At 31.5% G+C, this 13,490-nt stretch overlaps 2 protein-coding genes across 7 annotated transcripts in view; one reads left to right on the forward strand and one right to left on the reverse strand.

Moving 5' to 3' along the window:
• Positions 1 to 13,490, reverse strand: part of LOC126879163 (transient receptor potential protein-like) — a 107,697-nt gene that overhangs the window by 25,452 nt on the left and 68,755 nt on the right. For 2 of the 6 annotated variants that reach the window (XM_050642173.1, XM_050642174.1), the window contains 5 exons: positions 12,032 to 12,196; positions 8,890 to 9,112; positions 8,223 to 8,540; positions 7,500 to 7,829; positions 2,263 to 2,348 (listed from right to left, as the gene is read on the reverse strand). The exons of 2 other annotated variants lie outside the window; for them this stretch is intronic. In XM_050642173.1, the coding sequence (XP_050498130.1) occupies positions 2,263 to 2,348; positions 7,500 to 7,829; positions 8,223 to 8,540; positions 8,890 to 9,112; positions 12,032 to 12,196 (1,122 nt within the window). The remainder of the gene's footprint in view (positions 1 to 2,262; positions 2,349 to 7,499; positions 7,830 to 8,222; positions 8,541 to 8,889; positions 9,113 to 12,031; positions 12,197 to 13,490) is intronic. 2 more of the 6 variants (XM_050642175.1, XM_050642176.1) reach the window with 2 other exon arrangements.
• The window catches only part of LOC126879162 (transient-receptor-potential-like protein), a 175,352-nt gene continuing 164,227 nt past the window's right edge, over positions 2,366 to 13,490 (forward strand). The window contains exon 1 of the mRNA XM_050642172.1: positions 2,366 to 2,596. The gene's annotated coding sequence lies outside the window, so the exon portion shown is untranslated. The remainder of the gene's footprint in view (positions 2,597 to 13,490) is intronic.

Below are 13,490 nucleotides of genomic sequence, written 5' to 3' on the forward strand. Positions count from 1 at the left end.
ATACCTAATATAAAATATAAAAAAATATTATTTCTTGCATTTTTTACGATTATTTTTGAAATTTGTCATTATAACTTTTTTTTCTTGTACATGAATATATATACTATATATTGCTCAATAAAGAGGGCTTACTTTCTGTTCTTTAAAATGGTGTATCATCTATATTTAAATATGTAATGGAAACCGAGTGATTCTTTGGTATTTTTTTACCTGTATTATTTAATATTATTTCTTTTACAAAAATTTCATAAACATTAGTCTTAGAAAACATCACTTTATTTAAAATTATTTAAATGTTGACATTTAAAAAATTTTCAAAATCAAAGTCCATCTATTCTTTATTATTAGCTTCAATAAATTCCTCTGACACCTCAGTTATCTTAGAGTTCCCACAATTAGTACCCATGCACATGCACCCATTGCAGAATATTGAACAACTAATTCCTATCTTCCTACAACCGCAGTTTTTTGTACATCCTTTGGTACATTTACATGCTATTTTTTTCAAGCAAAGCTTGTGGTGCAGGAGCTTTGACAGTAAGTATTGGAATTAATCCATATTTTGAAGTTTGCCCGGCCGTGTCAAGTGTATTCAAAGTATTACCTATAATAAATAAGATTCAATCATAACACACAATCACATAAAAAGTTATAATGGGGAATTTAAAAAATAATCCTAAAATCAAAAATCGTTGCAAGTACTTATTACATTTTGAAAAAGCATATCTTATTCACAAATAATCCTAGAATTTTTTATAATACACCATTTTAAAGTAAACAGAATAAGCTATCTTTTTTATTATATAATATATACCTAAATCTAGAAAAAAAGTTATAATGGAAAATTTAAAAAATAATCGTAAAAAATATAAAAACTCATTAAAAGTATAAAGTCTTGGAAAAGATAACTCTTTAAATGAAGTCGTACAACATTATACAGTAGAATATTTTAAAGGTAATTGATTTCTATTCCTCTTACATGTACCATTGCATATGCCTAAAGTTACGTAGAAAAAAGTTACAGAACAATATTTGCGAAATAACAAGGAAAATTGTCCAAAATTGCTGTGAGTGGCGAACTTTGAAAAATCATATTTCGAAAACTGTAAATCCTAATGACCTCTACCAAACATTATTTTAAAGACAAAATATGTAAGTTTTTTTTCTGTGAAGCAATGTCTATACCTATATCCCCGTGGACAAAAGTGATGGGACAAAAAACAAAATTTCTTTCTTTTGGGTTTCTTTGTGCTTTTTCTTTTGAATACATTTTTGTAAAAAAAAGTATCTTTAACTTTAAAAAGTTATATTTAGATAGGAAATTTAACCAGGAACAATTTTTATGTAGACGTGTTTGTACCAAAAGTGCATAGAACTCACCCTAATGTAACCTGTGCCCAGGGACTAATTCACCCATTACTCAAAAACGCACCCCTTTAAATGGTAGCGCTCCGCGGTTTTTTCATATATAGAGATTTATTGACCATATGAAATAATAAAACCCCGTTAACGTTGTAGTTCCTTTCTAGAGTACATAATCAATTGCCTATAAGTGCAACTGAGTCACAAAAACTCGCTAATATTTTCGTGTGTCTACGAGTAGTTGGCATTTCTCGCTATTTGCTGAATTAGGTACTAATAATATATTACATATCATATTAACACATAATAAATTTCTATTGGTAAAAAATAAATGTATTTATTTCACAGTAGTCATAAAATATTTATTTGCAATATTTTTAACTGTTACCAATGGTAACAGTGGTTACATGGACGCTTCGCCAGTGCCCTTACTGTATAATATAATATGTGTATCCAAAAAATGTATATTATACGGTGAGGGTTTTTCCCCTTACTGTACAGTGTTATTATCTTATTATATAACACCACGTGTTATATAACCCAAATATTGTAGTTTTCTTATTTTGATGGAATCCAGTATCTCCAAGCCGTTCTCTATTTTTCTTAGTACTTCTTCATTGGTTAAATTGATTATATAAAATATATAAAAGTGGACTTAAAATACTACCTTGTGGCCTATACTGGACATTCGAGGAGATAAAATTTTCTCATTGAGTCCTACTGTTTTATGTGCTACCAACATTCTATTTACGTTTGCTGAATGCTGAATATCGTATCTCTTTTAATATTTGATTTTAATACTCAACATATCCTAAACATAAAAACACATTAAAACTAGCCTTAAATCGTAAGTTTAGTTAAACTACTTGATATTTTAATAACTCATAAACAAGCACTCACCTCCTGCGCAGATATAGAATCCACGGAATCCCGTTTTCCTGGAGCGGCAATCGCAGGTTTGGCAGTTGTGTCTGCTCCCGCGGTTCCTTTCAAATGTAATCCAAATAAATATTACTACATCTTTTCCAGATTGAGTGTGTGAATGTTTGGCGATAAAAATAAACTGAATTATGGGTTTTTCTGTGATGATTCTATGAGTGTGCTGTGATTTAATACATTTGGAAGTTGTTATATAGTGGGATTGTAAAAGATAGCACAAAACTATAATACCTGCTTAATAATAATAATTAATAAAATAGTTGCCTTGGAAGAGTTTGCTGTTTATGGAATTGAGGTAAGTTATACCTTGATTTAAATATAAGAAGAAAACGGGGAAAAGTTGACCGCAATAATGGTTATCGGTAAAGGAGAAAAATGTTTATAATAAATAAAAAATAGTACTAATTTAGTTGGGAATAAGCCACAAAATTTTACTTTGAAATGATTCCCACTTTGGAAATCGTTATCAAAATACAAAACATTAATAAATTAAACAAATCTTGTTTTTGTTGCTTGGTTCAAAAATTTCTTCCAATAGGGAACTTGCATAAAATTTTAATTTCGAAAAAAATGTTATAAATCACAACAGAACATAATTTAAAACATTTATCAAAGATAAAAAAATTTGTTTGTCTTTCGTTTGGCCCCTAAAGACGATTAAAAATTCAACTTATACCAGCCAGCCCAAAACGCGTCGTGACGTCACGGGGTTATATGTTTACATTCGTAAACAAAATTGTATATAATTTTAAATTAGACATTATGAACGTCAGTAGAAAATACAGTTATGTGACGTTACAAGTGTTTTTGATCGTTTGAACTATTCATAGAAAACTTGTACTTTTACAAAATAGGTTTTATTTTCCATAGCAAACCTTCTTTACTTTCCTTCAAAAGCTGTATCCAACTCCAATCTGAACAAACTGGTATATATTATTACAATGACATACGATAAATGTCATTAGAATGTAAATATTTATCCTTTAACACGCGACAACGAGCTGGCCAAATACCCAAGTAGGTGGAGGCCAATAAACTAAAGAAGAAGAAGAAGAATATACCTAAATATAACCATGAACGGAACCATATAGTTAAACTCTGTGACCTCACGGATCGTTTGAACTATTTTAAGATACAGAAGACTTTAAATTTGTACTTCTAAGTTATTATCAGTTTTTAAAGCGTGAACTTTTGGAAATCTCATTTTTATACAAAACTGAACATTATTATGTAATAAAAAAAATGTGCAATTTCCCTATAATTTAATTTTATCTGACTCATTCATATTGACAATTATTTAGACATGATCAACATCTGCGACCACTGACAGCCCATGGAAGGTCATGGTCGCCTGTTGGGGTTTCTAGGCTCTAAAGTTTTAAATGGTGTGGAGCCCAGCCACACGCATAGCAGCCACATGCATAACCCCTTAAAAGTCCAACGTTTTATATCTAAAATAGTTACTTCCTAGTTTGTGTTCGGTGAGAAGATCATTCCAGTGTAATGTATATTTTGCTACCTTGACTATTGTTAACCATGTTTCTCTTTCCTTTGCTTGGGCAATGAAAAAGCAGATATAATTACGCCAGTCAATGGGAGCAAGAATAGGATATTACCTCCGAATTCTATCCTACTGCACGGATTTTAATGAAATTTTGGAAATAGCCTCTACTTATCTCCTAATTCAAAGTCTACCCTATGCCGATGTGTGCTTTTATCTTGGGGGTGGTTCCCACCCCTTCTCAGGTGTGAAATTTTTTTTGGTTAAAATAACCACGGAATTCGCTAGAGAATCTAATTCTAAGCAAAAACTGTTCTATATATTTTTTTTGAAAACTCAATACTTTTTGAGTTATTCGTGGTTGAAAATTGGTCATTTTCAGTAGTAATAACCCAAGGACATTGATAATTGTTCGAAAAAATTTTATAACAGATTTCGAAAGCTTGTTGCTTGGAAACAGACCGACGCCGTAGGCGGAGGTCTGTTGCCTGTAAGCAACAAGCTTGAGAAAGTTGTTAAAAAATTTTTGAGCATTTATCAATGTTCGAGGGTTATTCGGATAGAAAATTTTTTGCTGGTTATGAAAAAAAAATACAGAGCAGAAACAATTTATTTAAATGTGCAATTAACAATTCTTCCACCGTACGATTTCCATCTAATTCATATTTTCTATCATTGCAAAAGTCAATAAACGCTTTCCATACAAATTTTTTACTGTAAACAGTATTCTTTGGTATATTTGATTCGATAATTTCATTAATATTCTCATCAGTATTACAACCAAATCGTGACATTTTGAAATATTGAATAGTTGAAATGTCAAAATCGAAATGAAACGAAATGTAGGTATCCATAGCTACATGATTGAGTGAAAACAGCCCATGGGATCTGTTTTCAGTATAATGTTGGTTTTATTGGTTGTATTCAATCAGATGACCACAAATTAATTGATTTCATTGGATTTCTAATTGAGCAAAAAATTTTCACTAGTAATACCACTAGAGGTCAAATTATTTCCGGAAATTTTCTAAAAATATTCATGATAAAAAAAAAATTTCCGGATATTAATTTGACTTCGCTTGGTATTCGGTAAGAAAATTCCACACCAAATTTGCATTTGAAAATCCAAAGCTGCATGAACAGATTAATAGCGCGCCATAGCTTTGTCAGCAATTATTTAGGCTTTCAAATTCGTAATTTCTACTCATTGTAGTTGCATGGGAATACCATTTCAAGATAGAAAATAGTATATTCTTCAATTTTACATACGTTTTGAGTAACTACAAGTGATAGAAAATTATTTTTTGGCGTTTTATTTTAAATTATGTAAACAAATAAAAACCAGTCTGTCAAAAATGTTCTGTTATTGTAAACGTCAAAAAATTTCCACTATAATTCGCTGTTGGGTACCCCACGAGCAAAAATTTCCGATAAAATACCTCCGTTGCCATGGTGATCTGTCAAAATAACGTATTTTGATTGGTTCAAAATTACAGGTGTGGAATTTTCATTGAAACATAACAACTTTTCGAACGGTTTTTCGCAAATACCTTAAAAACTATGCATCTAATTAAAAAAACTATATAAAACATTTTTGTAGGTTATAAAAAAACAAAGAGACGCTTGCCTTCACAAATCTTCCACTTATAATACAAAAAGAGATATGGTAGATGAAAATAGTTTGTTTTTTTTGGTACATGCCCAAATTGATGTATTTAACTTGAAATAACAGAGACCCGGTGTTTTATGTGTATATTGGTTTTAGGTGTATTTAATAATAATTTTAGGTGTATAATGATCCTTTGTAGTACTTAAAAAGACCTTTAAAATGAGCAGTATTAAAGATCAATTTCATTCAAACTAAGCGAGATATGCTGCAAACAAAATTGATAACTAATGTATTTTAAGAAAAAAAGTGAGAAGTAATTTTAACCCCCATCCACCAGAATGTAAATGCATCGTTTTCTTTCTACAATACCTATTATTATAGTGTTATTTCTATGGTCAAAAAGTTGGACGGGTTTAAAATGAATGGTTTAAAAAAACGAGATCAAATTATAGAGCGAATTTTTAAATTTTCTTAAAATATTCCTTTTTCTCCATGTAACCCAAAAATGATGAGAGATACAGTAATAAAAAATAAAAACGAAATTTTTATCCAAAAGAACTTCATATTTTTATGTGGTATCTTTTTTTCGTATCTCTTATCATTTTCGAGTTATATGGAGAAAAAAGAAGATTTTCAAGAAAATTTAAAAATGAGCTGTATAATTTGATCTTATTTTCTTCAAAAACTGTTCATTTTAAACCAGTCTAAATTTTTGGACATAGTAATAACACTATAATAAAAAGTATTGTAAAAGCAAAACGATGTATTTTAATTTAATTCTGATGGATGAGGGATTAAATATACTTCTCATTTCTTCTTAAAAGACATTAGTCATCAATTTTTTGTAGCATATCTCGCTTAGTTTGAATGTAATCGACATTTATTATTGCTCATTTTAAATGTCTTTTCAAGCACTACAAAAGTTATTAGTATCATTATACACCTAAAATCGACCGTTTCTCTGTTATTTCAAGTTGAATACACCGATTTGAGTATGCACAAAAAAAAACAAACTCTTCTCACCTACCATATCTCTTTTTGTATTATAACTAGAAGATTTATGAAGGAACAAATCTTTTTGTTTTTTTATAAGGTACAAAAATATTTTGTATAGTTTTTTGTAGATGCATAGTTTTTAAGGTATTTGCAAAAATCCGTCCGAAAAGGTGTCATTTTTCAATGAAAAGGCCAATTTTCATTCACGAATAACTCAAAAAGTATTGAGTTTTCAAAAAATAATTATTGAACAGTTTTTGCTTAGAATAAGGTTCTCTAGCCTCTTCCGTGGCTATTTTAACCAAAAAATTTTCACCCACGAAAAGGGGTGGAAACCATCACCAAGATAAAAGCGCACATCGTCCTAGGGTAGACTTTGTTTCTTAAGCTATTCCCTACTTACTGTGAAAATATCAAGTAAATCGATGTAGTAGGATGGAATTCGGAGCCAAATACTCTCATTGACTACCTAAATGGCCAAACAAGGCTCATTAATACCATCAATTCAACTGGAATTCTTCTGCGACGTTGCAAAGGCGGTAAGACTATAAGAAAGTGGGTAGCACACAAATCTCTGGATTTTTGGAGGAATTCACAAGGACAAAGACAGGTGAAATAGTTCATTATAGAACATTCGCCAAAATTTACAGCAGACCGGAAAAAATGTCAGGAAAACAGTCAAAGCTATTGTAGGTCTGTTAACAGGGTCTGTAAGCTGAATAGGCAGTTAAGGCTGATGGCATTGGCAGATGATGACCTATGCAGAATATTATGTCACCTAGAGGAAGAAACAGCAGAGCACATTTTGTATCATTGGTAAATGTGCGGTTCTTTATATTAGGCGTAGAAAAGCCACAGGCAAAGTGCTATATGAAAGACTCAGTTTCAAAGTTATTAGATCTTTTAAAAAGGGTCAGGATACAGGTCTAATATAGGACTAGATGACCACAATTGATCTAAAAAGATCGCAGTGGAAAATACCAAATGCCACGTCATTGATTATACTTATCTATATTAAAATATGAATGTATAATTTCTACTCTTCTGTATTTCCAATAACCAATGAACTGATAATAAAAAACCTGTGCTTACCTCCAAATGTGACCGACTGTTTTCTCCTATTCTGCGCATCTGCGCCTTCTGACGTTACAGACCCTTTCCTTTTACCTTGATCATCTTTGCTTTCCTGTGTCATCGACTGTTTCCTCTTTTGTTCTTCTTTTGCTATTTGTGTCACAGATTGTTTTCTTTTGACTGATTGATTTACATCTTCTTTAGCTACCTTGGCATCTTTTGATTCTAGAGCATCAGATGGTATGTTTTGGGTTTCGGTATTGTAGTCACCTTGAATCTTCTTCGCCATAAACTTGACGTAGGCTACGCGTGCCTTTTTGGGTATTTCGGTTAAATTGGGGTTGTACTCTGCAACAAAAAAATCTTAGTTTTTTGCATTAGGGTCCGTACACATGAGCGCTTCATACCGCGCTTAACGTCACGATTATCACCGCGGTTTACCTGTTTACTTGTTTTGTTTAACAGATTCTTCTTTTATCAGGTAAAACGCGGTGTTAAGCGCTGTCATGTGTACGGGCTGTTGGTTCTTAAAGCCCGTACACGTGACAAGGCTTAACGGGGCGATTTATCTGATAAACCCTAACGTCGCCTTTTAAGTTACCAAGGAAACAGGTAAACCGCCGCGTTAAGTTCTCATGTGTACGGTACGGGCTGTTAGGGCCTGTACATATGAGGGAGCTTAACGCCGCGTTTTGCCTATTTTATTTTGTTAAATGTTTAAAAAAAAAATAAAAATCTTACCCAATAGTTTATCATCGTCTACAACAGTATTGCTCAAAATATGTCTTCTTAAACTCTGCCGCTTGATTCTAACAGCTTCCAATTCCTGGGCGGTACCTATCGGATTATTATGCAAACTCTTCTTTTTAACCAAGGCATTCCAGTCTTTCTTGGTACTCTTGAACGTAGCTCTTCTGCCGATTACTTTGGCAATGTGGCCAAAGACGTTCTTGCTTTCTGCTGGGTTCATTTTCATTTCTTGGACGATGCCCTCGACTATTCCGATGTGGAAGTCTTTCATAAGTCGCCTTTCCATCATTTTGCCTTTCTTTCCAGCCACTAAATTAGAGAAAATGAATAATAGTTAATCTAGTAATAACAGTAATAATAGTTAATTCATTCTAATAATTTTGGATTATAGGACAATCTATTATGTCCAGTTCACACGATTCCATTCCAGAATTCCAGTAGAGTGGTGGAATGCCAATGCTAAAATGAAGCATGCCAGTGATCAATCTAGTCCAGTGGACTGGAATGATGGTTCAATCCAGCTCACCAACTTCAGCTCCACTGAAGTGTTACCGATCTTACAGCTTTTGATTGAGTGGAATAATGTGGACGATATGATCTAGTCCAGCACTGTACTTGTGAACGGGACATGGCACAAAAGTTTTATTGCATAACTTACGTTGAGTATCCTCTAAATTGATTTGAGGTGTCTTCATTCCGTTTCTTCTAAGGATATCTATCAGTTCGTACCTCAGACTGGAAATGTCTTGTCTTATTTCCATAACGTCGTCTTCTGTAACTCCATAATCATCTCTTTTCCTTTGTTCAGCAGTGACGTATCGTCTGACCAATAGTTTCATCACTGTCTCGTGTCTTTCTCGAGCCATTTCCCTGGATTTTGCCTAGAAAGAAACGTAAAAACATTTAAAGTCTTTTACAATTAAAGCAACCTATAAAGAATCAATCGCATTTTAGCCCGATCAGGGAATACAAGATTTTACGAAAACCTCCAAAAAAATTAAGGAAGGATGAAAATTTGGGAATAGGTAGTTGAAATTGTCTATTATTATATAAGGAAAAGTTTACAATTCTACATCCCCTCCATTTTACAAAAATTGGGAAATACAGGGTAAAAAATATTTTCTCAGGGGTGAAAAAATATATATTCTAAATAAGTCCGAAATTGTACAAAATGACTAATTCTAAGTAACTTTTGTTCTTTAGAGTTTTTTTCACTAAGTTAATACTTTTCGAGTTATTTGCGAGTGAATATGTTCATTTTTAACAAAAAAAAACATGTTTTTGGACAGTTTTTCGAAGTTAACTCAAAAAGTAACTATTTTAGCAAAAAAATATACTTAGCAAAAATATAGCTTATAAAAACAGAAAAAAATTATGTATGCATGAGGTCTGTAGATCCAGCAGAAGCAGAGTTGTAGCTAATGAAAAGTAGGTTCTTCTTCGTCAAATTCCAAATCGAAATTTCAATTTGAAATAACCCAAAAACGGAGCTCTTTTCGGGAAAAATTCATTACAATATTTTTAAAGTGTTTAAAAAAAGGTTTATTTTTGTTTTATAAAATTTTCTAACATTAAAAGTAAGTGAGTTATGCTCAAAATATTGCTGGTCTTTTTTATTTTTTGCTAAAAAAATCGCGAAAATCACCCCTAATTAGCTTCCCAAATAAAATTAATCGTTACCGCTTCACAAGTTGTTTTACTTATGTATTGTTTATATTATCTATAAATTTCATTGGTTCAAAGTGCTCATTTTTGAAAAAAATTGGGTTTAAAATAAAACATTTTTTTAATTTTGAAAAAAATGAAATTTTTAAGGAAATAACTTAAAAATTATTAGTAAGGCCAAAAATATCAAAGAGTAATAAAATGTTCGTTTTGTTTTTCTGAATATTTTTGATTTTTTGTTTTCTTGTAAGACAAAAATTGGTTATGCTATGGCTGTTCAAAATTGGCCTAAACTCGTGATTAGTTACTCGTCCAAGCCATTTTAACTACAGTTTTTTCAAAAATAAGCACTTTGAACCGACGAAACTTACAGATCATATAAATAATACATAAGTAAAGTAACTTGTCAGGTGGTAACGATAAAATTTATTTGTGATGTTAATTAGGGGCCGATTTTTGCGATTTTTTTTACCAAAAAATAAAAGGGACCAACAATATTTTATGCGTAACTCACTTACTTTTAAAGTTAAGCGCGTGATACACACGCAATCTTTAAGTACGCGGATTTAAAGATCGCGGACTTACTCGGCTCGCCGTCGGTGATACACGGCAGACTTAAAGTACGCGGTTTTAAAGATCGCGGTCGCCGTCGGTAGCAAAAAATTTAGAAACTGTCCTCGTGGTTAAATTTTTTATTTTCTGTGTACCTAATTTTGCTGAAATCTTATGTTTTTTAGTAGAGTTTGATTATTTTTTTGATCAGGTTTTGTTAAATAGAAGAATAATTTGATTTTTTATAAGTGTGGTAAGCTGTCAAAATCATGATGTGAAGTATAGCACTTTTTTTGATCTATTTTAATTTAATACAAGGTAGGCATAAACAAACAAAATATCATAGATAAGATGGTAATATTTTCATCAGGAGGATAAAGCAGCCTATAAATAATTAGGTTTACTCAAAAACAAATAATCAAAATAATTTAGTATAGCTTAAAATAGTGTTTTACAGTTTTCTCAAAACTTATAAAATGTAACTTGTCTCCTTTCAATAATAAACGATTAAATTATTTCTAGGCAATTTGCTTAATTAGTGAAAATATAAGTGTAACTTTAAACGCAATAACATGATGGCTCGAGGCTCGTGGCTCGTGGCAGTGATACACCTACGGGTTACGAGTAAGATTTCAAACTTGTTGGATCGACGGCGTACTTACTCGGCGGACTTAAAGTACGCGTACTTGCGGTGATACACGCGCGTAAAAAGTTGCGAGCCATAAGTTCGCGTACTTACTCGCGTGTGTATCACCCCTTTTAGAAGTTTTTTTAAAAAACAAAAATTAACCTTTTTTTAAACACTTTAAAAATATTGAAATGAATTTTCCCCGAAAAGTGCTCCGTTTTTGATTATTTCACATTGAAATATTCGATTTGGAATTTGACGAAGGAGAACCTACTTTTCATTAGCTACAACTCTGCTTCTACTGGGTCTACAGACCTCATGTATATACCATTTTTTCAATTTTTATAAGCTGTATTTTTGCTAAGAATATTTTTTTCGATAAAATACTTACTTATTGAGTTATCTGCGAAAAACCGTCCAAACATGTTTTTTTGTTAAAAATGGACATATTCACTCGCAAATAACTCGAAAAGTATTGACTTAGTGAAAAAACTCTACAAAAGTTGTTTAGAATTAGTTCGAATTTTATCGAATTCCGGTCTTATTTTAAATGTATATTTTTCACCTTCGAGAGGGGGTATTCCGCTTCGAGAGGAAGTATGTAGAATTGTAAACTTTTTCTTATATTATAACAATAGACAATTTCAACTACCTATTCCCAAATTTTCATTCTTCCTTTATTTTTTTGGAGTAAGATTGTTCTTTGATCGGGCTAATTATGTTTATAAGGGAATTATAATGCATTTTTTGCATCTGTGAACAATAATATGGTGGGGCGTAGATCTTCTTTTTATTCTTGTAAAAACTCTGTTCTATAAAAAATATATCAATGACGTCATTATTTAAAAGTGGTTGATCGTGTACATTTTCTTGTAGCATAAAATTTGTTCCAGAACATTTTGACTTGTTCCAGAATTTTTTCGCAAGTTTAAAATTAAAATATTTTATGTCTTACCTTAAAACTCTTGGTATTTCGTTGACCTTTGTTACACCCCATACTTCGGGTGATAAATTTGGGACTGGGCATAATATTAAAAGGAGGGGGTAAAGTATCTCCAGATTCAAAATAGTTGACCCATAAGCGACTTCTGGCAAATTTCCATTCTGTATCTGATCTTTCCTATAGCATAATGTGACATGTTTTTAAAAAGAACAAATAATATCTACATATCGACGCTGCCAAGCCAAAACGGCATAAACGCCAAAATGACCAGTTTTGAGGTAGATGCACGAAAAAATAGGATTTTAATTTCCACACCAGACAGTCACCGCGGCATAACCGAAAACAAAGTGAAATAGGTGTAATATTGGTTTAAAGTTTTTATAAACGCCAGTCTAGTCACGCACGTGAAGGTCGACATGAACACTGATTGACACAACCGCCAGTGCCCGTAAGATTATCATTGTGCACAGTTCGGTCCAGTAATAATAGTAAAGGTATGTATTTTTACAATTTTTATGGATAAGTAACATGATACTACTTACCTCTGCAATATTTTCAATTTGTATTGATTTTTGAAGCGTAAACACCCTGAATTTCTTTAAAAACTATGAGGCGTTTATGCCAAAACCAAATATTTACATCGTGGTTGACACAAGCGCCATTCCTCAATGGTATTCTTATGCAAGTTTCTTTTTTAAAAATTGAGCAAATAAAAAATATATTTTAAAATTTTTTATTGTAACTTTGTACTAGTGTGATGAACAATTCCTTTTGTACTACCGCATATAGTTCAAATCAATTTTATATAGCTAAAAATGGCGATCGATTTTTGGCGTTTATGCCATAGTATTTTTGTTGCAGATGAATAGCAGAAGTAAAAAATAATGGTCTTGCTAAATGAAAATAAGCCATATACCGAAGTAGCACAAAATGATATACAGACTGGCAATAATTCCCCTATATTCCCCTTAGAGGTTTATGACATTTATAATGCCAACATGGCAGAAGATTTTAGCAATGACATTTATCATCTTTGAGGAACCATCAGACGTTGCAGCAGAATAAGAAATATTTAGTCACGATCTCACATTCATGTATCAACTTAGCAACAGAATTATTAAACCAGAGTATCATGCAGAATATTTATCTCTTAAAATGAACAACATAGTTCCAGATCAACTGGATGAAACAGATATGTAGATGATCAAACGGAGTGAATTTTTTTTTAAATTGTTTAAAAGTTAAAAGTTGTTAAATATTTTTCTGTTATTTTTCTGTTTTTTTTAATAACTTTTATTTTGAACTATATAAAAGAAGTAAATCTTATGTTATTTTTGTGAATAATTATTTTCTTATTTGTTTTAGAAATTAAAAAATAACTATTTTTATGTACACCTCTGATTTTTGTGTTTTCTTAGATTTTAAGTTGTTGTTCTTTGAAAGTGTTTTTTGAGTTTTATTTTTATACCAA

Source organism: Diabrotica virgifera, chromosome 1 (genome assembly GCF_917563875.1).
Source record: "Diabrotica virgifera virgifera chromosome 1, PGI_DIABVI_V3a".
In the NCBI taxonomy this organism is placed as follows: Eukaryota; Metazoa; Arthropoda; class Insecta; order Coleoptera; family Chrysomelidae; genus Diabrotica; species Diabrotica virgifera.